At 60.7% G+C, this 26,152-nt stretch overlaps 3 protein-coding genes across 4 annotated transcripts in view; 2 read left to right on the top strand and 1 right to left on the bottom strand.

Moving 5' to 3' along the window:
• UAP1L1 (UDP-N-acetylglucosamine pyrophosphorylase 1 like 1) overlaps positions 1–1,614 on the bottom strand; it is a 6,422-nt gene extending 4,808 nt beyond the window's left edge. The window contains exons 1-4 of the mRNA XM_012654716.1: positions 1,326–1,614; positions 876–1,080; positions 487–662; positions 49–221 (exon numbers count right to left, since the gene is read on the bottom strand). Of these exons, the coding sequence (XP_012510170.1) occupies positions 49–221; positions 487–662; positions 876–1,080; positions 1,326–1,614 (843 nt within the window). The remainder of the gene's footprint in view (positions 1–48; positions 222–486; positions 663–875; positions 1,081–1,325) is intronic.
• Positions 1,615–5,288: 3,674 nt separating this feature from the next.
• On the top strand, positions 5,289–11,723 carry SAPCD2 (suppressor APC domain containing 2). The gene is made up of 7 exons (XM_012654752.1): positions 5,289–5,862; positions 7,947–8,059; positions 8,636–8,782; positions 9,109–9,216; positions 9,316–9,438; positions 9,507–9,640; positions 11,386–11,723. The coding sequence occupies exons 1-6, from the start codon at positions 5,289–5,291 to the stop codon at positions 9,633–9,635; spliced, it is 1,194 nt and encodes a 397-aa protein (XP_012510206.1). The 3' UTR covers positions 9,636–9,640; positions 11,386–11,723.
• Positions 11,724–20,990: 9,267 nt separating this feature from the next.
• On the top strand, positions 20,991–26,149 carry ENTPD2 (ectonucleoside triphosphate diphosphohydrolase 2). 2 transcript variants are annotated; one of them, XM_012654754.1, is made up of 9 exons: positions 20,991–21,118; positions 22,551–22,668; positions 23,228–23,378; positions 23,562–23,721; positions 23,801–24,028; positions 24,412–24,666; positions 24,744–24,863; positions 25,742–25,807; positions 25,890–26,149. In XM_012654754.1, the coding sequence occupies exons 1-9, from the start codon at positions 21,002–21,004 to the stop codon at positions 26,091–26,093; spliced, it is 1,419 nt and encodes a 472-aa protein (XP_012510208.1). In that variant the 5' UTR covers positions 20,991–21,001; the 3' UTR covers positions 26,094–26,149. The 2 variants fall into 2 exon arrangements, with proteins under 2 accessions (XP_012510208.1, XP_012510207.1); XM_012654753.1 differs by having other exon boundaries at positions 21,002–21,118; positions 25,673–25,807; positions 25,890–26,093.
• The last annotated feature ends 3 nt before the right edge of the window (positions 26,150–26,152 follow it).

Here is a 26,152-nt window from a genome sequence, read left to right as displayed (position 1 = left end):
GGGGGAGGCTGGGGGGCGGGGCCAAGGCCGGCGGGGCTGCGCGCTCACCTTGGCGCCACAGTCCGCTCCGCGCAGTACACAGAAGCCTATGAAGGCGGGGTCCGCCAGCCGCACCAGTATGTTGTCCACGCAGTACACGTGCACGAACTCCACGCCCCGGCGCTCCATGTCCTCCAGGATCTGGTGGTCCGCCAGCGCGCAGTACAGGCCGCCGTTGCCGTCTACGGGGAAAAGAACCGGCCCTGCCGAGGCTCCACCCAGGCCTCCCTGACTGGTCCAAGCCATGATGGAGGCGGGCTCTGGGTCACTATCCAAATAGCCCTGCCGGTGTACCACCCCACACATGGGAATCAGGGGCCAGAGAGAGGCGGCAACTGGCCTAGGACCACACAGCCTCCTGGTAGCCTGGAACCCAGACATCTGGACCCCCAGTTGCACTCCAGTTGTAGGCTGGGCTGCCCCTCCCCTCGCAAGGGTGGGTCATACCTGGGGCCATGGCAACTTTGTCTTTCCGCTCCAGGATGGCCTTGCCATCAAAGGTCACTGCAGGCAGCATTCGCTGCTCAAACATGACCACGTTGGCAGGGTCCAGGTGGAAGAAGTCGTGCTCCTTGAAGAACTCAGCGGTGGGCCCCAGAGTAAACTCACTGGTCATGATGTACCTGCAGAGGAGGCGGGGTGAGCCGCCTCCAGGCTGGCCCCCTAACCCTAACCCTCCAGGCCGATAGGCTACGACTAGGGATGGGGCGGGGTCAGGCCTCAGGCTGGAAGGTCCAGGGCGGTGCTGGGCTTGGGGCTCAGGTCCTGGTCGGAGATAGGGCGAGGGCTATGGGAGGGGGTTACTCTGGGGCCTAGACAGGACGGGGAGGACACACCAGGGCACGGTGCAGCGGGTCCCGCGGCGCTCACCAGCCAGCTGCTCCACCCGCCGAATCCGTTCCGCCTGCAGCTGGTACAGCGTCTTCCCGCTGGGCAGCCCCACACGATACATGCCCTTGGGGTAGGCCACACCCAGGCGCGTACCCTGCCCGCCGGCCAGCAGCAGGACGGCCACCTTGTTCAGGGCAATCTGGCGGAAACCTGGGGGTGAGGGGCGCCGTGAGGGGACGCCTGGGACCTGCCATACCGCCACCCTTTCACTTTGGGGCCAGCCAGACCTGGGCCTGGGCTCTGAGACTTCTCACGCATGAGGCGGGAGAAGACTTCTCAAAGTGGCCAGGCGAACTAGCTCCTCCGAGCTCCCACTCTTCCCCATCCCACTCTGTGGACACAGCCGCCTTCCGGCGGGAGAGGGGCCCGGGCGCCCGGCTCCCCGCCGCGCGTACCTTCCTCCTCCCAGCACCGCCGCGTCTCGGGGTCGCTGCGGCCTACGCTGCCCACGCGCTCGGGGGGCAGGGGCCGCAGGCGCGCGGCCAGGTCGGGCGACGGCCCGGGGGGGAGTGCGCAGGCCGCCGCCGCTCGCCGGCAGTGCTCGCGCAGCGCCTCGGGCTCCAGCGGCGCCAGCTCGGCCAGCAGCGCGGCGCGCGGCCCCGGCGCCAGCTCGGCCCAGAAGCGCAGGAGGTGCTCCTGGCCCGCGCGTCGCAACCGGACGCGCACTTCCCGCTCCGAGGCCATGCCGCCGCTACCGCCGCGGGCCGCCGAGCTGGCACTCGTGACCCGCGCGCTCCGACCAGTGTCACGGGACCGGCGGGCGGTGCTGACCCCGGAGGGCGGGCCCAGGACACCCCGCCTCGACGGCGCCCAGGGCCCTGCCCAACCCTTGCTCCGGGACCACGACTCCGCCCCGGCGCTCTGTCGACCCGCCCCGTCCCGGCCGCCCAGCCGGCTCTCTCCTGTCCCAGAGCTGGGCCCCGACGCCGCCCCCTCTCTCGGCCGGTGCCCGCCCCCCTGCGTCCGCCGAGCCCACTCTGAGCGTCTGCCCCTGGCCGGGTCCCTCCGGCTCGCGTCCTCATCCCTGCCGTGCCCTGGGCCCCGTCTCCGCCCCAGGCCCGAAAGCCCTGTCCAGTCCCCGAGCCCAGCCCTGGCCGGGTCCCATGCCCCCGAATCCGCCCCCGCCCAGGGTCCACTCCGTGTCCCGCCCCGAGGGATCCTGGGAACCTCTGAGATCGCGACCGCGGGAGAGGACAGGGCAGCCGGGCCGTTGCGCTATGGGAGGAGACGCCACCGATGGGGTCCCCCCTCAGGGGTTCTCCCATCGACCTGGTTTTTGGTCCTAACCCACCCTTCTGTCTGCCCGCAGCCCTGGGCAGCGGTGGCGCCCGAGGGGAGGCCAGGTTCTGTCCCCAACCGAGTTGGCGCTTGCCCAGGGGCGCAGTGAGGAGGCCAGACCAGGGCCGCGGGTGCGGGGAGAGATGCGGCGGGACTGGCGCCTGAGTGTCAGCAGGGGCGGCGCACCCGTGGGCTCCCTCTTTCACATCACCCACCTACATTCTTATTTTAACTATCAGATTTTAAAATATCTTGCTTGTGAAAAATCTGAAAGGGTAGCTCTGCCATTCTGAGACAAAACTTTCTTTTAGAAACCAATTTTATTAAGTCTAAAATTAATACAAGCACATGTTTTTTAAAAATGCAAATGATGCTCTAGGATCCAAAACGAAAATTAGCAGCTCCCTCAGGTCTGCCCGGGCTAACGGCTGTCAAGGCAGTTGTGTCTCTTGCAGGCAGATTCTGCACACAGACCTCCCCACACCCTTACCGAGGCAGCCAAGGCCCACAATCAATTCTCCTGGACCTGAAAGTTGTTTCTCCAAGAAGGGCCTGAAGCCCGCCACAGAGGCTGTGCACTTGCTGTTCCTCCTGCCTGCAATGCTCTTCCCCAGAAAGATGCGTGACTCACTACCCCACGTTGTCAGGTCGGCTCCTGGGGAAACTCCCAGGCCATATGGGCTCAGAGGCGCCGGACCATCCCCGTGCCCGCCCTGCCTTTCTGAGTCCTGCTGCCCCGTGAGACGTGAACTCCACAAAGGCAGGATGCTGTTTGCTACACTGCTCTGTCCCCACCACCTTAGACCAATGCCCAGCACTCAGTGAATGTCTGCTGACTGAACAAACGAGGACTGGATAAAAAGCCTAGCTCCATGACCGGATCACCACAACTGTTCCAGGGGTACATGCCGAATGAACGAACGAATGAATGGTTTCTGCTGCAATAGTTTGTGGTGATTGAAGGACAGTTTGGGCAATGGCTGGAGGTGGAGAGTAGGGACAGGAGGTAGAGCTTCAGGAGAGCACAGCAGACTGCACACCCAGGCCAGAGTCCACAGGAATACTTAGCGGGGCCGGGCAGCAGAGATGGCACATGTCCCTTCAAGGTGGGTGTCAGGACATGAACTCTGGGCGTTCTAGGTCAGGGTGACCCCAAATCCCACCTCAAGGTGTGGGTCAGGCCATGATCAGAGGGTTTGTAAAATCAATATTTGTGCAGCCAGAGGCACTTGCAGGGCCAGGAGAGGAGCAAATCTACCTGGGCTGGCGGGAGGGCAGACAGGTGGGAGTGCCAGCAAGGCTGAGCTGGGCAGAAACCTCCTGGACCCCTCGCCAGAGGCAGGATTGTGGCCAAAGAGTCACCATCTCTTTGCCTTAGGTCCTTCCTTGTCAAGGGGTGCAGATGAGCAGAGCCCTAGGTCCGGAGGCCAACAGCGAGGACCAGAGCCCCGGGAAAGGCTCAGGGGCCAGGCAGCCGTGCCAGTCCCTCACTCCGTGCCCAGTGCTGAGGGTACGTGGGGGGAAAGAGTCTTCCAGCAACCCTGCCCAGGAGCTCCAGGCTGGCACAGCGAGCACATAATTACAACTGGGATGGTGCCTCGGGAAGTACAGAGGCTGCATGGGTCCAGAGACCTGGTCTGGGCTCCAGAAGCTCCCCCAGGAGCAGAGTAGCTTGCCAAAAGCTATAGGGTTGAGGAAGTGTCAGGCCAGGCTGGAAAGCAGAGTGGAAGGAGGACGTGATCAGACCTCAGCAGAGGAAAGACACAGGGCCCCCACCCAAATTGCTTACTATGAATAAGCCCCAACTTCGGGTGGATGACCCTAGAGAAGTGGACCCAGGACACCCCCTGGCCGGGGAAGCTGCCCCTATAGCCTGAGACACAGACACCAGTGCCTCAGGTCTAAGAACACAGAGGCCCAGGTAGGCGGGTCAGCAGAGGCCTGCTCAAGAAGGGCTCAAGGGAGGCCAGCCAGGGGACCAAGGCAGGCCCCTGTGTCATTGGCCAGGTGCCCGTGGCATTAGTGAGTCTGGGAAGATGGTGGGGGGAGGGGCCAGAGCAGGGCCTGGAAGAAAGGCAGAGGTGGAGGCGGGTCCAGGCATCCTGAGCACCGCCCTAGTTTCTAGAGGGTCCTACTGGTCAGCCCTGGGATGGGCTCCCAGAGCGAGAACACAGGCTCTCCCTAGCTGGACTGACCAGATGGAGACAGTGACCCGATCTCAGCTGGAAACACAGCAGAGCCCCTGGGGCAGGGGGATGGGGACGAAGGACCAGGCTATGGGAGCCAGGAGAGCAGCTGGAGGTGTCCAGCCAGGGGAAGGGGCTGGGGCGGAGGACGGCCAGAGCCAAGGGGAGCTGATCACCAGGTGGGGATCTGGGACACAGGAGAAAGTGGCTTTGTCTTGCAGCAGGCAGGACAGGCCAGGCTGTCTCCAGGGCCCAGAGGAGGAGCTAGCAGCGGTGGGGACAGAGAGGCCTCTGTGCAGGGAGGCGTCCAGCTGGCTGGAGACTATGGCCCTCCTGTGGCTCCTGGCGGAAGAGGAGGCCCCAGCGTCGGCCCGTGGGTGGCTGTGGCCGGGAGACCCTCGGCGAAGGGAACCCAGGGACCTAGAGGTGGAGGGTGGGATCCCCGGAGGGGGCTCGCCCCCACCCTTACCCCACAGTTACCTAGGGACAGTTTTTATAGCGTGTTGGCGGGCGCAGCCGGAGCGGAGAGCGAGCCGAGCCGGGGCCGGAGGGCTGGTGGGGGCAGGCGGCGGGGCCGAAGGGGAGGTCGGCGAGATCTGGGCCGGGCCGGAGCTGGCGGAGCCGGTCCCCGCCCGCCCAGCGCGTCGGTGCGCCTGGCGGTCCCTCCCCGGCACGGCGCCGGCCCCGGCAGGAAAAATCAAACCCGGGCTGGCGGCCTCTCAGCCAATCGGGGAGCGGCCGGGCCTGGCTCGGCCAATGGGCGCCGTAAATGCTAATGAGCGCCGCCGCCGCGGGCGGGCCCCGTTCAAAAGTCGCCGCCATTGTCGCGGCGGGCAGCACGCCGGCCGGCCCGGTGGGGCCGCGCGGGGCGGACGCGGGACAGAGCCCGGCGCCATGGCCGGGGTCACGATGGCCGAGAGGGGCCGCGCGCCGCCACCCGCGCCACCCGCACCCGGCACGGAGGGGCTGCCGCGCGCCTTCTTGCAGAGCCTGCGCACCCTCTTCGACATCCTGGACGACCGGCGGCGCGGCTGCGTGCACCTGCGCGAGATCGAGTCCCGCTGGCAGGGCGCCGACGCGCGCGAGCTGCCCCGCGGCGTGCTCGAGGGCCTGCGCCGGGCCGCCCCGGCCAGCGGCTACCTGACCTTCGAGCGCTTCGTGGCCGGCCTGCGCACCTCGCTGCCGAGCGCCGACGGCGGCCCGCGGGGCCCCGCGCGCGTCCCGGCCCGGCCCGGGGACCCGCCGCCGCCGCCGCCGCAGCGCCTGGTGTTCGCGCCGGCAGACGAGCCGCGGACTGTGCTGGAGAGGAAGACCCTGCCCCTGGGCGCGCGCCCCCCGCCCGCCGGCCCCGGCGGCGCGGCCCGGAGCCCAGAGAAGCCGTGCGGCCCGGCCGAGGCGGCGCCCTGCCCCGCGGAGCCCGAGCGGCCGCAGAGCGCGGCACTGGAGCGGAGCCCGAGCGCGGACGCTCGTGAGTTCGGGGCAACCCCCAGCCCCGCCTCGTATTCCCCTCCCCACCCCTCCGGCCTGTGCCCCTCCCAAGAGGGCCGGGGATAGGGGACACCCCAGCCTGGAGCGAGCCTCCGCGGTCGTGGAGGGAAAGGGGCTTCCTGCCTGTCCCGGTGTGCTTAGGGGCCCAAGGGGGTAGGCCAGCCCATTGCCGGCCACCGCATGAGGCCACCAGGGCCACAGGCTGTTGGGCGACTCGGAAAATCTGCTGGGAACCCAGCGTGTACCAAGTCTGAGCTTGGGCTCTCCACCTCCAGTACCTGTCCCTCCTGCCAGGGGACATCTGGGCCCTCAGCCTCCTGTCTGTGGGTGCTTAGGCAGAGATGCTTCCCTCCAGAAGAGTGGGTCCCCCAGACTGCGGCCAAGTGGCCTCAGGGTCCTTCTCAGTATGACAGCTCTGCCGAGAGGGCTGGGCCCACTGCCATCCACCCAGGCCAGGGCAGGCAGGATGTGCTGCAGGTGGCCCAGAGGACCTGGCTCTGTTGCCAGGTAGAGCGAAGGGGTGTGTGAGTCTCTTACACAGCCCGGGGCCTGCTTCATGGTGGATGCCACAGAAGGACACAGACCATAGTCTCTGGGGAAGGCTGGCAGGCTGCTCTCCTGGCTTCCGGTCCAGTTGGCAGCAACAGGAGGCTGCTGAATGGCCCCCTGTCTGCCCCCCCAGCGCCTGCCTTGGGAACAGGACTTGCATTATGGCTGGGGGGGCAGGCTCCCAGAGGAGCCCAAGGCTCCTCCAGGCCCTGGCCCATTCAGCCTGTGCACGTGTCCACCAGGTGCAGGCCTGTCTGCGGGTGGCAGCTGCTGGCCCCTGTTGTGCTGCCCACAGCTCTGCCAGCCTTGCAGGACCTCTCCCCCATCTCTGCCACATTCTCCAGCCCTGCAACTGGTGCTTGGAGCTTCAGTGGCCCCCGGCCTCCCTGCTGAGCTGACCCAGCAGCCCCAAGCCAGGCTGGGGGCTCCCCGGTGCCTCACCACCCAGCATCCCTGTCCCTGTTGTGTGGGAGGCTGCTGGGTGTAGCTGGCTCCAAATGCAGGGTCAGCGTCATCCGCGTGGCTGCGCGGTTTGAAATCAGCTGTAGATTTCGTGCAATGGACAGGCCTGGGATTTGGAGGCCATAGGCCCATGGTCCGGCCCTCCTCCACCCTGACGCCCCATGTGGCACTAGGGCAGTGACCTCACCCCTCTGAAGCCCACATGCCCAGTGTGCACGGCAAGGCAGCGCTCACACTGGTCACTGCACTGGCCTCAGGGCAGAGTTCCAGCTATCACCCTCTGACAGGGAAACCAAGGCCCGGGTGAGGGGCGTGGCATGCTGACTGACAGAACTGGCTTTGGGGTACCAAATCTGGAGCTCCCAGGTCAACCCACCTCCCCAGTAAAGCCCCCCAACATACACAGCCTCCTAAGTCCCCAGCCCGGAGGTTCAGGGCCTCCTTCCTTGTCCTCATGGACAGCTGAGTGTGTGCCCCAGGCCGGCTCAGGGCCCTGGCAGGGGCAGGGTGGCCTCCATCTGCGGGTCAACCAGCTGGACAAGCCACTTGCATCCTCTCAGGGTTGGGAGCTGCCCTACGGACTCGGACTGGGCTGTGAGAGAGGCCCAGGCATCCTGTCTGTACCTCCTGTGCCCGGGCCTCCTGGAGGCAGGAGCATGGCTGTGCGCCCTCCTCCCTCCTTGCCCCGGAGCTGCCCCGCACAGCAGGCCGCACCTCAAACTCTGCCCCTTGCCACACCGACCTGGGCCGATTCTTGCATCTCCCACCACTCCTGTGGCCTGGGCACCAGGGGCGTGGCCTCCAAGGATGAGCCTGGTGCTGGGGACAGGCCAAGGCCCCAGGGAGGGTACCTTCCTCCACACCTGCGCCCCACTTCTGCAGATGGGGAGTTGGGTGTGAGGGGAGCCGAGGCAGTCGAGTGGGGACCATGCCCCAGCCAGGCCAGGCCAGTGCCTGGGACCTCGGAGGAGGGATTGAGTGGATGGGGCCACCGCACCTGTAGTGGAGCCAGGAGGTGCGGAGACGAGCCAGGCCTGTGCCTCTCTGCGACAGGTGCAGTGGCCTGCAGGGCCACGGAGGTAGGCTCGGGCGATGCGCGGCGGGCTCCCCGCACTCGAGGGGAACGTCGGAGGCACACCATCACCAACGGCGTGGACTGTGGCCTGGTGAGTGCGGGCCAGAGGCTGGGGACCGGGAGCCTGTGGGGGGAGCATTGGTTCCTTCTAAACCTCTCCCTCCCTGGGCGTGAATCCACCACAGGGATGGTCCACCCAGGTCAGGCAGAGAAAGGTCAAAGGGTCCCTTAGGCACATGTGGTGACAGTGGCGTGGGCCCTGCCCAGCTGCCTCACGAGGCCACCTTTGCAGGCCAGCCCAGCTCACCAGCTGCGTGCTCACCACAGGGGAACCCCTAGAGTGGTGCCAAGCTCAGGGGTCGGTCACCCCCCTGGGGAAGCCTGAGTAGAGGGGCTGAGAGAGCCAGGACCCAGGAGGAGGAACGGGACTCTGCTCCCAGCGCGCAGGCACGCGGGCTCACGCGTGGGCAGTGTCTCGGGAGCAGGCTGCCGTGCACTGGTGCATGTGCTTGCGAACCTACACATGTGCCGACGTGCCTGTGCCTGTGTGCGCGCCTCAGCTTGCACACCTGTGGCTCCTGGTGCACACGTAGGCGCGTGCAGGCATGCACAGATGCGTGCGTGCTCACAGGCATGTGGCATTCCCACGTTGGTGCGCGTGTCACAGCTGAAGCAGCTGAAGGAACTGGAGCAGGAGAGGGAGGTGCTCCTGCAGGGCCTGGAGATGATGGCGCGGGGCCGCGACTGGTACCAGCAGCAGCTGCAGCGAGTGCAGGAGCGCCAGCGCCGCCTGGGCCAGAGCAGAGCCAGTGCCGTGAGTACTGCCGCCTTGGGGCTCTGGGCTCCCTGTCCCCAGGCAGAGTGGCCACCCAAGCCCAGGCAGCCCCTGCGCTTATGACTGCCCCCATTCCAGGGCAGGGTGGCCGTCCCTTCCCCCAGGGCGCAGGTACACCCCTCCCACAGTGGCTGCCCCGCTCCGAGGGCCTCAGGCACCCTCAGTAGCCCTCCCCCAGCAGCAGCAGCCCCTCTGCCCTCGAGGCTCTGAGCAGCTACTTCAGGGGGCAGGAGTGCAACCTGTGGGGACCTCCGTGCTGGCCCCGGCCCTTCTCTCTGACCACCCATCCTCTGCTTTCCTCCCAGGACTTTGGAGCTGTAGGGAGCCCTCGCCCACTGGGACAGCTGCTGCCCAAGGTACAGGAGGTGGCCCAGTGCCTGGGGGAGCTGCTGGCTGCGGCCTGTGCCGGCCGGGTGAGTGCCCCCTGCCCCCCAGCACCCACATTGGAGCCCAGGCCCAGCTCAGCGCCCCCTCACCCTGGTCCAGGCCTGCCTGACCGTGCCCTCCCACAGGCTCTGCCCACATCATCCTTGGGGCTCCCATGCCCTGCCCTGGCCCCCGCTTCACCCCCGGCCCCCGGCTGGCAGCAGCAGACCATCCTCATGCTGAAGGAGCAGAACCGGCTCCTCACCCAGGTGAGGTGCGGGGAGGGGTGTGTGGGGGCCGAGGCCCGGCAGGCCTGCCTGACTGCCTGTCTGCCCAGGAGGTGACGGACAAAAGTGAACGCATCACCCAGCTGGAGCAGGAGAAGTCCGCCCTCATCAAGCAGCTCTTTGAGGCCCGTGCGCTGAGCCAGCAGGGCGCTGGGCCCCTGGACTCCACCTTCATCTAGCCGGCGTGAGCAGACCCTGGCCCCTCGGGCCCCGGCATGGCCCTGAGCCCAGCGGGCACCCCCTTGGCTCCAGCCTCTCTGGCTGAAGACCACCCTGCCAGCCTGGACACGGCCCTTGAATGGGTGTCCGCCCTCCCTCTGCCCTTGCCATCTGGGCTATCCGAGGCCTGTCCCAGGCAGAGCGCCCGGACTGGCCCGCATGCCCAGACTGACTCGGTTCTAGCCTCGGGTCCTGACCTGGGTGGTGTTCTGTTGTGCTGGCACGGCCTGAAGCTGCTACTACCACTGTCAGGGGACAGTGGGGGACCCCTCCTGGTGTTTGCCAGATCTCAGGCAGCCCTGGGCAGGGAGGAGCTGTGGTAGCCCTGCGCCCACGTGTACAGCTGTCCTGCCTGCCCGGTCCTGCCGGGGCAGGGCCTGGTCCGTAGTGAAAGGTACCGGCCACACCAGGCTGCACTTCTGACCGCGGCCAGCAGAGGGCGTCGGGCAAGCGCAGTCCACCTGCCCCAGAGCATGCCTCAGGCATGGGGTGGGTGGGGCCGCAGGCCCTGGGGGTGGTCTGGGGGACCTGGCACACCCAGGCAGTCAAGGGGCCCAAGGGAAGCTTCCTTCCCTCAACCAAGGGCACCGAGACAGGGTGGCTGTTGCTCAGATGGAGCAGATGGTGGGGCTGGGGCGTTGCCTCTCAGAGGGGGGCTCTGCCTGGGCCCGTTGGGGGGGCGAGCCACAGGGCTGCCAGGCAGGGTTCCTGTGTGGCCGCAGCCAGAACAGGCCAGGCGTGCTCCTGGAGTGGGGCCCACAGCTTAGCCTGCTTTCGCCCTCCCTACAGACCCCAGACCCTAAAGTGACCTTGTCTTCATCCCTCCTGGGCAGGACTGTGCCCAGCTGAGCCCCCCAAAGCAACTTGTGACCCAGGCTCTGCGCCTTGGACCTGGGTGGGCCAGTGGTCACCAGGGTGGCTGGGGTGTGCCTCCCCCCAGCGAGGACCCTGCCACCAGGAGGGGTGTCAGCCTGGGCCCACAGATGGGCCCTGAAGCATGTCACAGGGAGAGCTTACCCCCTGGGGCCACCCCAAAGCATTCAAAGTTACCAGGGTCTGGGGACCTCACACCTCCATCCCCCCACACCCAGCGTGGCCCCAGGTTTGGGCACCAGGTTCCCTTCAGCCACAGAAAAGCAGAACCACAGGGCACAGGAAGAGGCTGGGGGGACCTCTTGTCACTCCCTGCCCCGACCCCTCCCTCTGGGGGCCCCTGTCAGCCTGGCCTAGAGGGGCCGCGCCAAGAATGGAGGGCACAGCAGCGTCACGGGCGGGTCTGCGGCCCGGGGGCCCCCAGCGCAGGGCTAGGTGTCTGTGAGTGCCCAGCACAGCGGGGCATGCAGCCCCAGGGGGCACCCCGGCTCACAGGAGCAGCCCGGCCCGTGCAGCAGCAGCTCCCTCTGGGCCCTGGCGGTGCAGCAGCTGGCAGAGTCGCTTCCCTGCTGTGCTGGTCCTGCTGGGGTGTCCTGGGGGAGGCCCAAGTCAGCCCAGGGGCAGCCATCTTCCTCTGAGGATAGGAGTGGCTTCTGGGAACCTGAGCTAGCCCAGGCCTAGACCCCCCAGGCAGGAAAGGGTGGGCTTGTGGTGCAGTGGTTAGGCCAGCACCAGCCAGGGAGAAACTCTCCTTGTCCATGTCCCTCGAGTCCACGGAGTCTGCCCCCGAGGGTGTCGGCTGTGCCCTGAGGATTCTGCACCCCGACATCTTCACAGAACTAGAGGCCGGGGACAGAACACAGCGTCTGCCCCAGGGTGACGTCCACCGGACCTCCCCAGGAAGCTGGACCCTGCAGAGGAAGGGTGAACAGGAAACGATCCGGTGCCTCTCCTGGCTTTGGTGTTCCATGCAGGGTGAAAACAACAGATCCTCCAAGTTTGCAGCCTGAAATCAGACTACGTGTGTGGCCCTGGAGACCTCAAGGGGAGAATTTAAAGTGGGCCCAGACCGGCTGGGCCCAGGCCACCTGCAGAAGCCAATGCAGGTCCTCTCTGGAGCCCAGCCCTAGTGACGCTGGGGGCAGGAAGGTCTCGGTGGAGGAAGCTGTTGGTCATTGCCGGATGTGGGCGGCATCCCTGGCCTCTGTCCACTAGATGCCAGTAGGGTGCTCACACGAGCACACACACAGACACGGTCGTGACCACAAGAAATGTCGCCAGATGTTGCTAAGTGTCCCCGGTGTTCCCGAGGGAGCAAAAATCACTGGTTGAGAATCTGCTCTGAAGGAACAATTTCACCAGGCCTGAGCATGTCCCGTTGATAAATGAGTTCCAAAGAAAATGAACATCAGTTAAAAAAACTTGCAAACACAAGGAAACGATATACCATGAGAACCAGCAGGAACAGATAGAATCTGTAGACGCTCAAATACCGGAATTATCAGAGAGAATATAAACAATGTTTTCTGTATCTGAAGAAATAAAAGATTCTTGGAAATATGAACAAGGAATAGTCTTTATAGTCTCATTCCTTACAAAGTATAATCTTTCACTCTATAAAGAAGACCAACCATGTATGAAAAGAATCAAACAGAACTTCCAGAAATAAAAAATACCCATCTAATTGAAATGAAAAACTCAATCAAATTGACTAAATATCGATAAAACTTTTCAGCACAGCTGAAAGATACAGTGAACTGAAAGTTCAGAAAATTACCCGGAGAGAGGAAATGCGGAAGAGGTGAGGGTTCTGGGTGACGGGTGGGTCCTGGTCTGGTTGGGTTTCCTGGAAGACAGAATAGGGAAGGAGGAGCCATATATGGCAAGAAACTGGCTTAGAATTTTCCAGAATTGACAGGAATCCCAACAAATACCACTGAGGATGAATAAAAAGAATGTAGACTTTGTCTTATGAGACCATAAAAGAATCTAGAGACAGATATATATATATATATATATATATATTTTTAAGACGAGCATGAAACGAAGTTTTTTTAAGGAAGGGCAAAATAGATTTACAGAGCAAGAGCAAGATACATTTGCTATAGACAACGAACAGACCCTTCTGTTGTAACAAAAACGATGATTTTTGGCCGGGCGCGGTGGCTCACGCCTGTAATCCCAGCACTCTGGGAGGCCGAGGCGGGTGGATTGCTTGAGCTCAGGAGTTTGAAACCAGCCTGAGCAAGGCGAGACCCCGTCTCTACTAAAAATAGAAAGAAATTAATTGGACAACTAAAAATATGTAGAAAAAATTAGCCGGGCACGGTGGCGCATGCCTGTAGTCCCAGCTACTTGGGAGGCTGAGGCAGGAGGATTGCTTGAGCCCAGGAGTGTGAGGTTGCTGTGAGCTAGGCTGATGCCATGGCATTCACTCTAGTCTGGGCAAAAAGAGTGAGACTCTGTCTCAAAAAAAAAACAAAAAGGAGACAGGGTCTTGCTGTCACCCTGGGTAGAGTACAGTGGCATCATCACAGCTCACCGCAACCTCCAACTCGTGGGCTCAAGCGATTCTGCAGCCTAAGCCTCCGAGTAGCTGGGACTACCACGCCCAGCTAATTTTTCTATTTTTTATGAGACAGGGTCTCACTCTTGCTCAGGCTGGTCTCAAACTCCTGGCCTCTCAGAGCGCTGGGGCTACAGGCGCCACCACGTCCAATCAAGAGATGGAAAATAAGTCACCTGCTAAGGAAGTGCCAGGACAGCATCGGGGCCACAGTAAAAGCCATGTCTGGATGGCGAGGACAATATGCCGATTAACCTGCAAGCCCATACTCAGAGAAGCTGTCTCTTAAGGATGAGGGCAGAATAAAATATTTGCAAACAAAAATTGGGAGTTTACCATGAGCAGAACTTCACTGAAGGACATTCCAGAGGAAGTGCTTCAGGAAAAGGTAAAATTCAAGAAAGAATCATAAATAAAGACAAGTTAGATATTTTTTGCTACATAACAAATTAACCTAAAACTTCGTGGCCTAAAGCAACAATTATCTTCTTGCAGTTTCTGTGGGTTAGGACTTTGGGAGCATCTGGGCTGGGGGGCTCTGACTCGAGATCTCAGGGATCTGCAGGGACGACGTTAGCAGCGCTGCTGAGACCGGAAGGCTCCGCCGCGGCCACAGACCCACGTCCAGGACGGCTCAGGAGCACAGCTGTTGGCAGGACACCTCGGTTTCTTGTCCCCACGGGCCGCTTGAACGTTCCCGCAGCATAGCAGCTGGCTTCCCTAGAGTAAGTGTCCAAGAGCAACAGCCAGAAGAAAGCCACCTGCCTTTTATGGCCTAGTCTCAGAAGTCACTTGTGAAATATTGTTCATTAGAAGGGAATCACTAAGTCCAGCCCTTACTCAAGGTGGGCAGCGGGGATGAGGCTCCACCTTTTCAAGGGAGGGGTATCGAATAATCTGTGAAACATATTTTAAAATTGACACACAAGTTAAACATGTAGAAAAATCTAAGCAAATATCGTATCTGATAATAATAGTACCTACATTGTTGAAGGGGAAACAAGATAGAAGTAAAATGATGTCCATACAGCCGGGCATGGTGGCTCACACCTAAAGTTCCAGCTACTCGGGAGGCTGAGGTGGGAGGATCGCCTGAGCCCAGGAGTTGGAGGCCGCAGTGAGCTGTGATGATGCCACTGCACTCCAGCCTGGGCGACAAAGAGAGACTCTGTCTCTAAAACAAATAAACAAACGAATACATACATAAATAAAATAATGTCCATATGGCATATACATAAGGAGAAGTGATGGGGGCTAAGGTGTTCTGAGACACTTTAATGTTTGTAAGGAGGGAAAATGTATTGATTAACTTTAGATTTTATGAAGTGTGTATGTTATAAGAACTAGGAGAATGGGGTAAAATAATAGCCTTACCGTTAGTACCTTCTAAAAAGGGGGAGGGGATGGGATGAGAAAAAGAAAAATAAATTCAACCTGAAGAAGAAGAAAAAAAAATTCAGAAAACACATAATAAAATGGTAGAAATACACTAGTAATCACAATTCGCATAAATGAATTAAACTCACTAGTTAAAAGACAAAGTTGTCAGGTTGGATTTTCAGAAATTTAGAAAAAGATTAAGCTGTTTTAAGAGACACATCTAAAATACAAAAACATCAAAAAACAAGAAAAGTTTGAGTAGTTTTATAAATATAAAACAAAATAGATTTCAAGGCAAGAGATTTTACTAATCATAAAGAGGGTGGGTCACTGCCTAATAATAAAAAGCTCAAGTCCCCAGGAAGACACACCAATCTTAAACTTGTCGTCACCCAATCATATAACCTCAAAATATATAATTCACGAAAGATATGCAAATATTTCACCAAAGATGATATATAACGGCAAATAAGCCCATGCAAAGATGCTCAACGTCATTAGCCATTAGAAAAGTGCAAATTAAGACTAGGGTGAGATAGTGCACCCCAAGTGGAATGGCTACAATGAAATACAGTGGCCACACCTGCGTTGGCAAAGACGTGGAGAAATCAGATTGCTCACATGTGCTGGGGATGTGTAAAATGACCCAGACACGGGAAAATAATTTGGTAATTGCTTTAAAAACTAAAATCAACTTCCCACCCGTGGTGGTGAACTGTGTGTGCCCCTGACCCTGCCCTGGTGCTCGGTGCCTTGAGCAAATGCTAGTTTAGATGCTGCTGAAGGTATTTTCAGATGTGATTAATGTTTAAGTCAGTAGATTCTGAGCAAGGCAGAGTCCCTTCCGTGATGTGGGCGGGCCTCATCCGGCCAGCTGAAGGCTTTAAGAGAGAAGCGTGAAGCCCCCCAGATGGGAAGGAATTCGGTCTCCAGACAGCCTTTGCCCTCGAGACGGCAACATCGACTCTCGCCGGGGGTCTCGGACCTGCCGATGGGCTTTCTGCGGATGTCAGACTTGGCAGTCCCTGCGACCGTGCAAGCCAATTCTTTAAAACAGCCATCTGTCCACCCCCCACCCCAGGTTCCATTTCTCTGGAGAACTCTGACTAATCCACATATAATTGCACTCTTGGGCCTTTGTCCCAGAGACATGAACTTATTTTCATGCAGGAACACGTACGGGAATGTTCACAGCAGTTCCATTTGTTTCCTAGCCTAAGACTGGAAACTACCCAAACGTTTTTCTGTGGGTCAGTGGTTAAGCAAACCCCGGCACGTCCACACCACGGAATGCTATTTAGCAACGAAAGGGAACCAGCCAGTGACACAAGCAGCCACTCGGAAGAACCTCAAGGAAATGACCCTGAGGGGTAAAAAAGCCCGTCTGGAAAGGCCGCATTGGCGGGTTGAGGCAGCAGCGCGCAGGGAGGGAGCCACACGGAGCTACACGGCCACACGTGGGAAGTAAGAGGAGCTCTGTGGGCCACGCCAGGGCAGGTCCTTGGTTTGCTGTCGCACTGTGGCTGCAGAAGACGCCAACACTGCGGGGGCTGCGGGAGGGTGCCGGGAGCGTCCGTACACCTCTTTGCAGACTCCTGTGAGTCTATAATCATTGTAAAATAAAATGATCATTTAAAATAAAACATAAATACTTTAGAAAACACATATATATATATATTTATTTATACCAAGACTTGTCAGCACTATAAGGAAAAATTGACAAATCCACCATCACAGTGGGAAATTTTAATATAGATATCTTAATAATTGCTAGGCTGCCGTATCTGAACATCATTAATAATATTGATCTAACGGACGGACAGAGACCAACGCACGCGCGCATTAATTGGAGCACAGACCTTTTCTTCCCGGCAGGTGCGGGACGATGCGGAACACCCGTAACTATCTTCGACTACATGCTGGGCCGCTCCCACAGCCTCCCCGAGCTCACCGCAGGGCGGGTAGGCCAGACAGCAACATAAAAAAGAGAATTTTAAAAAGCCCAGACTTTTGCCTATGAAAACACACACCTCTAAACAACCCATGTGTCAAAGAAGAAATCACCACGGAAATGAAAAAACCGCGCGAAGGCGAACAGGAACAGCGCGCATCACACGCAGGGACTGGCGGGAGCCAAGCGGACGCTTGCAGGTCTACAGCGGGAAGGAGAAAGGCTTGAAAGTTAAGAACTAAGCATTAAACTTCAGAATTTGGAAAAACAGAAGATTGAATACGAAGAACAGGGAAGGAAGAAATTCTATTAAGATATATTTTGAGTATATACTGTGTAGTGGACATGTTTCTTAGTACAGAGAAACAACCAGACAACGCAGGTACAAACGGTTTTGCTCACTGAGCTCAGTGGCCCATCTGTGGTCCCAGCTACCCGGAGGCAGAGGCAGGAGGATGCTCGAGCCCCGGAGTTGGAGGCTGCAGTGAGCTGTGATTGTGCCGCTGCACTCCAGCCTGGGCGGCAGAGCGAGACCCCAACTCAAAAAAAAGAACTTAACATGGAGAAAACAGGCTTAGGTATTTTTACAGGCAAGTTCTACCATAAATTCCAAGGAACAGATATCCAAATACTGTGCAAATTTTTCTGGAGAAAAATTTTATGAGACTAGCATAATCTCGATATCAAAACGGGACAGGGACAAAGCTGTGTGCGGAAGAATTTCTGTCATCCCAGCTACTTGGGAGTCTGAGACAGGAACATCCTTTGAGCCCAGGAGTTCAAGGGCAGCCTGATCAATACAGCAAGATCCCTGTCTCTTTAGAAAAACAAAAAACCAAAAAACAAAACCAAAGAGAGACATTACAAGAAAGGAAAAATACAACCTAACCCTATTCTGCAGCTATAAAATAAGAAAATACAGTATGCTCAGTTTGGATTAATCTCAAGGAATGAAAGTTTAGTTTAATATTTTCAAATGCACTAATTCATTACATTAACAGATTAAAGGAGAAAAATCACATGGCTATCTCAAGAAATGCAGAAAAAACATTCAATAAAATTCAATGTCTGGACGATTATTCGGTGCTAAGAAGAAATGAGCTATCAAACCATAAGAGGGCAGGGGGGACCTTAAATGCATATCACTAAACGAAAGAAGCCAGTGTGGAAAGTGCTTGTCTTTCCATTCTTGGGATACTTCACTTAGTAGAATGGGCTCCAGCTCTATCCAGGATAATACAAGAGGTGCTGTATCACCATTGTTTTTTGTGGCTGAGTAGAACTCCATGGTATACGTATACCACATTTTATTAATCCACTCATGTATTGATGGGCACTTGGGTTGATTCCACACCTTTGCAATGGTGAATTGTGCTGCTATAAACATTCTAGTGCAGGTGTCTTTTTTTCCTTTGGGTAAGTACCCAGTACTAAGATTGCTGGATCAAATGGTACTTCTACTTGTATCTCTTTGAGGTGTCTCCATACTGTTTTCCACAGAGGTTGCACTAGTTTGCAGTCCCATGAGCAGGGTCTGAGTGTTCCTATCTCTCCGCATCCATGCCAACATTTATTGTTTTGGGACTTTTCGAAAAAAGCCAGTCTCACTGGGTTTAAGTGATGTCTCATTGTGGTTTTGATTTGCATTTCCCTGATGATTAGAGATATTGAGCAATTTTTCATATGTTTGTTGGCCATGAGTCTGTCTTCTTTTGAAAAGTTTCTGTTCATGTCCTTTGCCCACTTTTTAATGGGGTTGTTTGATTTTTTCTTGTTAATTTTCCTGAGTTCTATACAGAGTCTAGTTATCAGCCCTTTATGGGATGTGTAGCATGTGAATATTTTCTCCCATTCTGCAGGTTGTCTTCACTCTAGTGATAGTTTCCTTGGCTGTGAAGAAGCTTTTTAATTTGATCAGGTCCCATTTATTTATTTTTGCTCTTGCTGTGGAAATCTCTGTACCTTCTTGTCAATTTTGCTGTGAATCTAAAACTGCTCTAAAAAAAATCTTTAAAAAGAACCCTCAAAGTCAATTCATGCAGGTTTTTAAAAGAATTTTTGGAAACTGCCAGGAGTGGTGGCTCACGCCTGTAATCCCAGCATTTGGGGAGGCTGAGGGGGGAGGATGACTTGATCCCAGGAGTTTGAGGCTGCAGTGATCTGTGATTGTACCACTGCACCTGTCCAAGACAGGTGGGTGCCCTCCCCTGTGCCTTGCCCCTGGAGTTCATGGGTGTCCCTTGCTCACTGCATATGCATGAAGCCTGGCATGCTTCTGGCCTGCAGGATGTGTTCAGCAAGCGTTTGTTGAATGATTGATTGAGTACATGAAGAAAGAGAACAGCGAGTGAAGGGCCTTTCCCATTTCAGCCACAGGAGATTGAGGTAGGGCTGCCAGGCCCCAGCGAAAGTCCCCTCCCCAGGAGGTCCGGATCCTGTGGGGGGACGCAGGGAGGCTCTGAGGCCCCTCTCCCAGGGCCTCTCCCTTCACCTCTTGCATCCTCACTGCTCAGCTCAGCAGGGCCAAGCACATGCATCTGGAGCCCCCACGCCTGCCCCCACCGAGGTTCCCCCCCAGAGCCCCCCCACCCCTTCGGCTCCAGCCAGCTTCCCTCTGACACGCCCTCCAATCCGCCTTCCAGGGGCCCCAAATCCGTGCCAGGAAGGGGCGTTCCCTGCCCTCCATGGTCTCAGACAGAACTTGCCTCTCAGCCTTTGTGGACTGTTCCTGCTCCTGCCTCCCTCCCCTCACAAGCTGCTCTGGGCACCCGGCCAGGAGCAGGGCCCGTCCTCTCAGGCCTGCCAGGCTCCTGCTGTCCCAGGCCTGGGTTTGTTGTCCGGCAAGGACAGTCCAGAACACCAGGAAGCCCCGCTGGGCCTGGTAGGAGGACAAGGGGGGCACTGGGGGACCGGCAGGGTGGGGGCGGGTGCTGGGCTCCCTCTGGGCTGCCTGTGGGCCTTCCTTTTCAGGCGTGGTGTGCGCGCGTGGATGCCTGTCCTGCCTCTGGGCTTCCAGGGCCTTCCTTTCTGGAAGGAAGGGCCTGGGGCATGGGAGGATGCTGGTGGGAAACTGGGGCCCGGAGCCAGCACTGACCACGCCCAGAGACTCTCCCTGGGGCCCTGCCAGGCCTGGCTCCGGGCTGAACTTTGAGGAGGCTGAGTGACCTCTGGGGCTCCCACCCCTCCCTTGGGGTCCTGAGCCAGAAGAAAGATGCCTTTGCTGGGCCTGTGACACCAGACCCTCCACCCAGGCACAATCCCAGCCCAATCGTCCCTGCCCATTCCAGATGGCCAGGGCGTTGCCCAGACCCTGGCCCCATCAAAGGCCACCCTTCAGCCCTGCACCCTGGGTGGTCTCGCCACACGGCTCCCTGCACTGTACGGCTGGCATTGTTAGAGCTGGAATTCCCATTCTGCCAAGGGGATGAAGGAGAGAGGCCCCGGACCAGGCTGGCATAGAGGGTGTGTGAGGGTCAGAGCAGAGAGGCCAGACACTCCGTGGCGGAGGGGCGGGGGGGGTGCTGGGGCCAGCTGAGCACCTGCCCTCCCTGGCCAGCGTCCAGGAACCAGTTGCTGACCAGCACCCCAAGCCTGGCCTGGGGTCCTCTTCTCCCTTCTACCTGCTCCCCTCCTAGGAAAGTCTCCTCTGGCCTCCACAGTCTAGGCCTCTGTGTCCCCCAGGCAAAGAGGGCAGCAGGGATGGCCAAGGCTCTGAGCCAGGGGGCTGGCACGGGGCCCCATCTGAGCTCAGTTTCTCTCCTGTTTCTGGGCTTGGTGTGACGGTGGCCACCCCTTCCCTTTTCTGCCTCTGTGTCCTCACCTGTCACCTAAGTCCAGGGCTGTGTGAGCTAGATCTGACTTAGCCCTTCATGCTGCTTGGCTGTGAGCGCCTAAGACAAGGGCAAGCCCAAGCTGGGTCAACTCTGTGGCCTTGGAGCTGACCGGTACCGCCCTCAGCCACGCAGCCCAGGTCTGGCCCAGCGCTGCAGGCTGGCCGGTCCCTTCTGGCAGGGAGGGAATCCCACGGGCCAGCCTGGTCCTGGCCAGCTCCAGGGTCGGCGCCGCAGGCTTCACTCCCCAAGCAGACGCAGACCCTTCTTCCCTCCTGAGCCCGCAGCCTGGAACCCACGTGGCTCCTGGAGCCCGCCAGGGAAGAGCGGCTCCCTCCGGCAGAAGCACCCTCCGAGTAAGACTGCTCCGAGCCAGCCCCGCTCCCCCACGCCAGGTCCCCGCCTCCGCGACTCCCCGGACAGGGTGGGAGCCTTGTGCTGCGGGGGCAGGAAGGAGGGGTGAGCAACAGCCGCGGGACGCCGGGCTGGACCCAGGTGCCGGCGCTGGTGACTCAGCCGCGCAGGCGTCTCTCACCTGCGCTCACCGCCAGGCCGCGGAGGGCGGTGGGCAGGGCCGGTAGCGCCCGTGGGCGGGGCCACAGTGGGCGTGTCAGGCCCGCGCCCCGCCCCGGGCCCCTACCCTGCGGTCCCGCGGCCCCGGCCGCCTCTCCCCGCCGGCTTCCCGCCGTCTCTGCGTCCACGCCTGGACCTCCCGCGCGCCCGCCCATGGCCGGGAAGATGCTGTCACTGCTGCCGCCGTTGCTGCTGGCCGCGGCGGGCCTCGCCGGCCTCCTGCTGCTGTGCGTCCCCACGCGCGACGTCCGGGAGCCGCCCGCCCTCAAGGTGCGCGCCCGGGCAGCCGGCACAGTCCCGGGCGCCTTGGGCTCGGGGCCGGGAGCAGGGCGCGGGCGGCTCGGAGCCCAGGCAGGGCCAGGCTGCTCTCGTGTGTCCGCCCGAGCCCCCCACCGCGCTCTGTTCCCACCCGGGCTGGGTGGGGTCCCGGGTTCCGGGCGACGCGGTCGGTGCTGGAGGTCGAGGTCCCCGGAATGCCGCGCCCGCCGCGGATCCTGTCAGCGCGGCCCGGAGGCTGTCTCCCGGATCGCCGGATGCAGCCCCCGGGGCGCCCCCCGCTTCGGCCAGGCTCGAGCTCCCCAGCCCAGCGCGGCCCCCAGGGGGCACCCTGTGCGGCCTCTGCCCTGCACCACGGCCCGGAGTGCGCCGTTAGACGCGCGGCGGCTCGGAGTTTGGCCCAGATGGGGAGCAACAGGGCCCGGGGCCCCCTCGCCGCCACTCCGGTGGCCCCGACAGTGCGGGAGCTGCCCGTGAAGAGGGTTTGGCTGGGGCAGCCCTGGCTGGTCCTACAGGGGTTGGAGCGGGCTAGCCTGGATCTCCCCCACTCCCGGCTGCCTGGGGCTGCTCCTTTAACCCTTTACTGGGCTTATGGGGGGTGGGGCGGAGAGCTGAGCCCGCTGCGCCCAGGAGAGGGGGTCCAAAGGGCGGAGCTCGGGTGCAGGACCACCGGGTGGCGCTGGCGGAGGTGGACTGGTTGGCACGTTGTGCTCCCTGGGCTCTGGGGGAGTTCCTTGGGGGGGCACTGGCACAGCCCTCTCACAGGCTGGCGCTGGCACCCAGGGCCTGGGAGGCGTGGTCTCCAGCCGGGCTTTCCCAGTTGGATCCAGGCCCTTACAAATGGGGTGCAGAGCTATCCCTGTCTATCCAGCGACGCCCTGCAGCCCAGCTTCTCTCTCTGGCCCTGGCTCAGAGGCCTAGGGAGGGGATGTCTTCAAACAGGGCCAGCATGGATCTGAGGCCCACGCCCAGCCTTGGCTCAGCCTTCTTCCCTGGGGGCCGCTATTTCAGCACCCTCAGGTTGGGCTGAGGTCAGGGCAGAGGGAGGCGGAGGGAAAGGAAGAGCAGCCCAGGGTCCTCCTGCAGCTAGGCCTCCCTTCCTGAGCCCGGGCACCTCGTGTTCCCAGGGAAAAGTTCCAAATGTGGTGCCGAGACCCTCAGTCCCGGGCACAGCCCCACAGTCTGCCCTGGTCCGTCCTGGCGTGCTGGCTTCAGGCAGGCAGAGGAGACAAGATCACCAGTGGGGCTCCTGGCCATCTTCTCGCCATTCTCCGTCCAGTCAAGCTGCGTCACTGTGGTTGCCCTTGGCCTTCTTTGAGCTTTAGCATGAAGCTTGCCACATGCCAGGGTGGGGGTGAGGGAACAAAAGGGCATGGCCTCCAGGGCCCCTGGACCCCCCAGGCTGACTCCCTACCCGCCCTCCCAGTACGGCATCGTGCTGGATGCTGGCTCTTCGCACACAGCCATGTTTGTCTACAAGTGGCCGGCGGACAAGGAGAATGACACAGGCATAGTGGGCCAACACAGCTCCTGTGATGTTCGAGGTGAGGCCCCTTCAGCCCGGAACACTCCCCAGCTTGGATGTCCATTCGCTGTAGGGCCTCGGGGGCCCTCTCCAGCCTTAGCGGGCCCAAGTAGTTGGGCCCCTTTGCTTGGTGCTGGGTGGGGCTCACTCCAGGCAGAAGCCCCAGGAGGAGGCGGGGCCCTTTGCAACTGGGAGGGGCTGAGGGCAGCATGCATTCTAGAAAGGAAGCCCAGGAGGCAGGTGGAGGGTTTGGGCCTCACCCAGCCCAAGACTGGCCTCTACACCCTAGACGGAGCAGGAGGCCTCAGAGGACCTGGTGGGCCCAGGCCAGGCTGTGTGGACTACACCCAATGCTTTGTCCTAGCACCTGTGCCCACACCCACTCAGCAGGCGGCAGCCTCAGAGACTCTGGGTGGCACCTGGGTTCCTTTGTCTCCAAACTGAGTGTCTCTGGGGGCTTAAACTGGTAAGGTGTGCCACCTGGTTTTGGAGCCCTAGACCCTCAACCCTGCTGGCCTATGGCCCACCTAGGGGCAGCTGCCCACCAGGCATGGGCCCGTCTCGACCCTTCCCTCTAGGTGGGGGCATCTCCAGCTATGCAGACAACCCGTCTGGGGCTGGCCAGAGTCTCGTCGAATGCCTTGAACAGGCGCTTCGGGATGTGCCCAAAGAGAGACATGCAGACACGCCCCTCTACCTGGGAGCCACAGCGGGCATGCGCCTGCTCAAGTGAGTGTGCCTGTCCTCTGACTTTGCTCCTGGGTCCCCACGACAGCCCCAGCACAGGGCAGGCCCAACACACCCTCAGCAGCAGCCCCAGGCCAGGACCTCGCTGGGCAGACCCCAAGCAGCCCGGCTGCAGGATCACGGCCACCTGGGAGCGGGCCCCTCAGAGTCCTCCCTGTTTCACAGCCTCACCAGTCCAGAGGCCTCAGCCAATGTGCTGGCAGCGGTGACACAGACACTGACCCAGTACCCCTTTGACTTCCGTGGTGCACGCATCCTCTCAGGCCAGGATGAGGGGGTGTTTGGCTGGGTGACTGCCAACTACCTGCTGGAGAACTTCATCAAGGTGGGCCCAGCAGCCAGCCAAGTGAGCCAGGGGGCGTGGACGCCCACCCACCTGCTGACCCAAACTCCACTCTCCACAGTATGGCTGGGTGGGCCGGTGGTTCCGGCCAAGGAAGGGGACGCTGGGGGCCATGGACCTGGGGGGTGCCTCCACACAGATCACCTTCGAGACAACCAGTCCCGCTGAGGACCAAGCCAATGAGGTGCAGCTGCGGCTCTACGGCCAGCATTACCGCGTGTACACCCACAGCTTCCTCTGCTATGGCCGCGACCAGATCCTCCAGAGACTGCTGGCCAGTGCCCTCCAGGTGCCCCTCCACCCTGCTCTCCCACACTGTGCTGTCCCCTCCTGGCAGGTTGAGAAGAGGTGGGTGTGTAGAACAGAGGCTGGACAGCGGCCATACAGAGGAGGGCTTCTCCAGGCTGGGATTGCATCGGCTGGAGGAACAGGTGGGGAGGGCCCATTGGAAGGGCCAATAGCTGGGGAAGGGCCTGGAGAAAAGAGTGCCAGGCACAGCTCTCAGAAGGCCTTGAACGCCTGGCCAAGGGATTTGGTTTTTGTCCAGCAGGCAACGGGGAGCCATGTATTGCTCCTGAGCACAAAAGTGATGTTGCCATAGTTGTGGGAGATTGACCGGGACGGTCCTCTGGGATGGGCGTGGTGTCACCCAGTCACCCTGGTTCCCCCCAGACCCACGGCTTCCACCCCTGTTGGCCGAGGGGCTACTCTACCCAAGTGCTGCTTCAGGACGTGTACCAGTCACCGTGCACCGTGGCTCAGCAGCCCCAGGCCTTCAACAGCAGCGCCAGGGTCGGCCTAGCAGGGAGCAGTGACCCCGCCCTCTGCCGCGACCTCGTCTCCAGGCTCTTCAGCTTCTCCTCCTGCCGCTTCTCCCGATGCTCCTTCAATGGGGTCTTCCAGCCCCCCGTGGCTGGGAACTTTATCGTGAGTCCGGGCAGACAGGGGTCTTGGCAGGTGCCCTGAGCACCGGGGGCCTGGCCACAATGTGACTGTACCCGCAGGCCTTCTCTGCCTTTTTCTACACCGTGGACTTCCTGAGGACTGTGATGGCGCTGCCCGTGGCCACCCTGCAGCAGCTGGAGGCAGCCACAGTGACCGTGTGCAACCAGACCTGGGCTGAGGTGAAGCCTGCTCCTCTCCTCCTCCAGGGCTGCACAGCAGGGCTCAGCCCGCCGCCTCCTCAGCCAGCGTGGAGGGGCCCTGGCAGGCTCTATAGACTGCAGCAGTGGCCAGGCTGCAGCTGGGAGGCTGGCAGCCAGGAAAGCCAGGGTTTCAGGTCCCCCTCACACCTGACCCTACATCCGAAACCGGGAGGGTGGAGGGGAAAGCTGGGGCCAAGGCCTTGTGGCAGCAGGAAGCTTGGAGCAGAGCGGAGAGGAGTGTGGCTGGACCAGGAGCGGGTGGGGCGTGGCCAAGCATGGAGAAGTAGGATTCAGGAGAGACTCAGGTAGAACTGGCAGGGATTTGGGTCGGCGAGTGAGGGGTTGAAGACAACACCCAGGTTTCTGGCTTCTGCCACTGGTCAGACGCTGGTGTCTTGCAAGGAACGATGGAGAAGTTTGTGCACATGGAGGGTGAGGTGACCACAGGAGGCTCTGGGAGAAAAGTGGGAGCATCTGCGGGACTTGGGTGGTGACAGAGGCCCCCTCCTGTCCTCTATGTGCCTCGTCTCAGGCAGACTAGGCGTGTCGGGGGTCGGGGGGGGGTAGGGGGCAGGAGGCAAGCCCCGCGCTGGTCTTTCAGGCGCAGGTGCTGGCCAGGGAGGGACAGGAGAGGTGCCGCTGCGGGGGGTGCCCCCTTGGACTCGGTCTTGCTGCGCCGTTTCTGGGGCCGATTGCGTGGGGAGGGCGCACACGCCGCCAGCCACCTCTCCCGGGGGGCCGAGACCTCTCGGTGGTCGCTGGCCAACGATCTCCCGCCCGCGTCCCAGCTGCAGGCTCGGGCGCCAGGGCAGCGGGCTCGTCTGGCCGACTACTGCGCGGGGGCCACGTTCGTGCAGCAGCTGCTGAGCCGGGGGTACGGCTTCGACGCGCGCACCTTCGGCGGCGTGACCTTCCAGAAGAAGGTGGGGCCGGCGGGGCTCGGCGAGGGGCGGCCCTGGAGTGGAGGCCACGCCCCGGCGCTGAGGCCACGCCCCTCGCCCGCAGGCCGCGGACACGGCTGTCGGCTGGGCGCTCGGCTACATGCTCAACCTGACCAACCTGATCCCCGCCGACCCGCCGGCGCTGCGCAAGGGCACGGACTTCAGCTCCTGGGTCGTCCTGCTGCTGCTCTTCGCCGCAGTGCTCCTGGCCGCACTGGGCCTGCTGCTGCGCCAGGTGCGCGCCGCCAAGTCGCCGGGCCGCATCTAGGGGCCGGCGCGTGCCACTGCCCTCCGCTGCGGCCCTCCCCCGCCCCTCCCCGCCCCACC

The sequence above is a fragment of the Propithecus coquereli genome, unplaced genomic scaffold (assembly GCF_000956105.1).
Source record: "Propithecus coquereli isolate 6110/MARCELLA unplaced genomic scaffold, Pcoq_1.0 Scaffold449, whole genome shotgun sequence".
Classification (NCBI taxonomy): Eukaryota; Metazoa; Chordata; class Mammalia; order Primates; family Indriidae; genus Propithecus; species Propithecus coquereli.
Note: the sequence above shows the minus strand (reverse complement) of the source record. Positions and strands in the feature narration are given on the sequence as shown.

Bases quoted from the DNA above. Each gene is read 5' to 3' on its own strand.
- SAPCD2 (XM_012654752.1), top strand. From the start codon at position 5,289: ATGGCCGGGGTCACGATGGCCGAGAGGGGCCGCGCGCCGCCACCCGCG. The intron at 8,783-9,108 runs GTGAGTACTGCC...CTTTCCTCCCAG, and splicing joins GCCAGAGCAGAGCCAGTGCC to GACTTTGGAGCTGTAGGGAG. The intron at 9,439-9,506 runs GTGAGGTGCGGG...CTGTCTGCCCAG, and splicing joins AGAACCGGCTCCTCACCCAG to GAGGTGACGGACAAAAGTGA.
- ENTPD2 (XM_012654753.1), top strand. From the start codon at position 21,002: ATGGCCGGGAAGATGCTGTCACTGCTGCCGCCGTTGCTGCTGGCCGCG. The intron at 22,669-23,227 runs GTGAGGCCCCTT...CCTTCCCTCTAG, and splicing joins CAGCTCCTGTGATGTTCGAG to GTGGGGGCATCTCCAGCTAT. The intron at 24,864-25,672 runs GTGAAGCCTGCT...CCCGCGTCCCAG, and splicing joins GCAACCAGACCTGGGCTGAG to CTGCAGGCTCGGGCGCCAGG.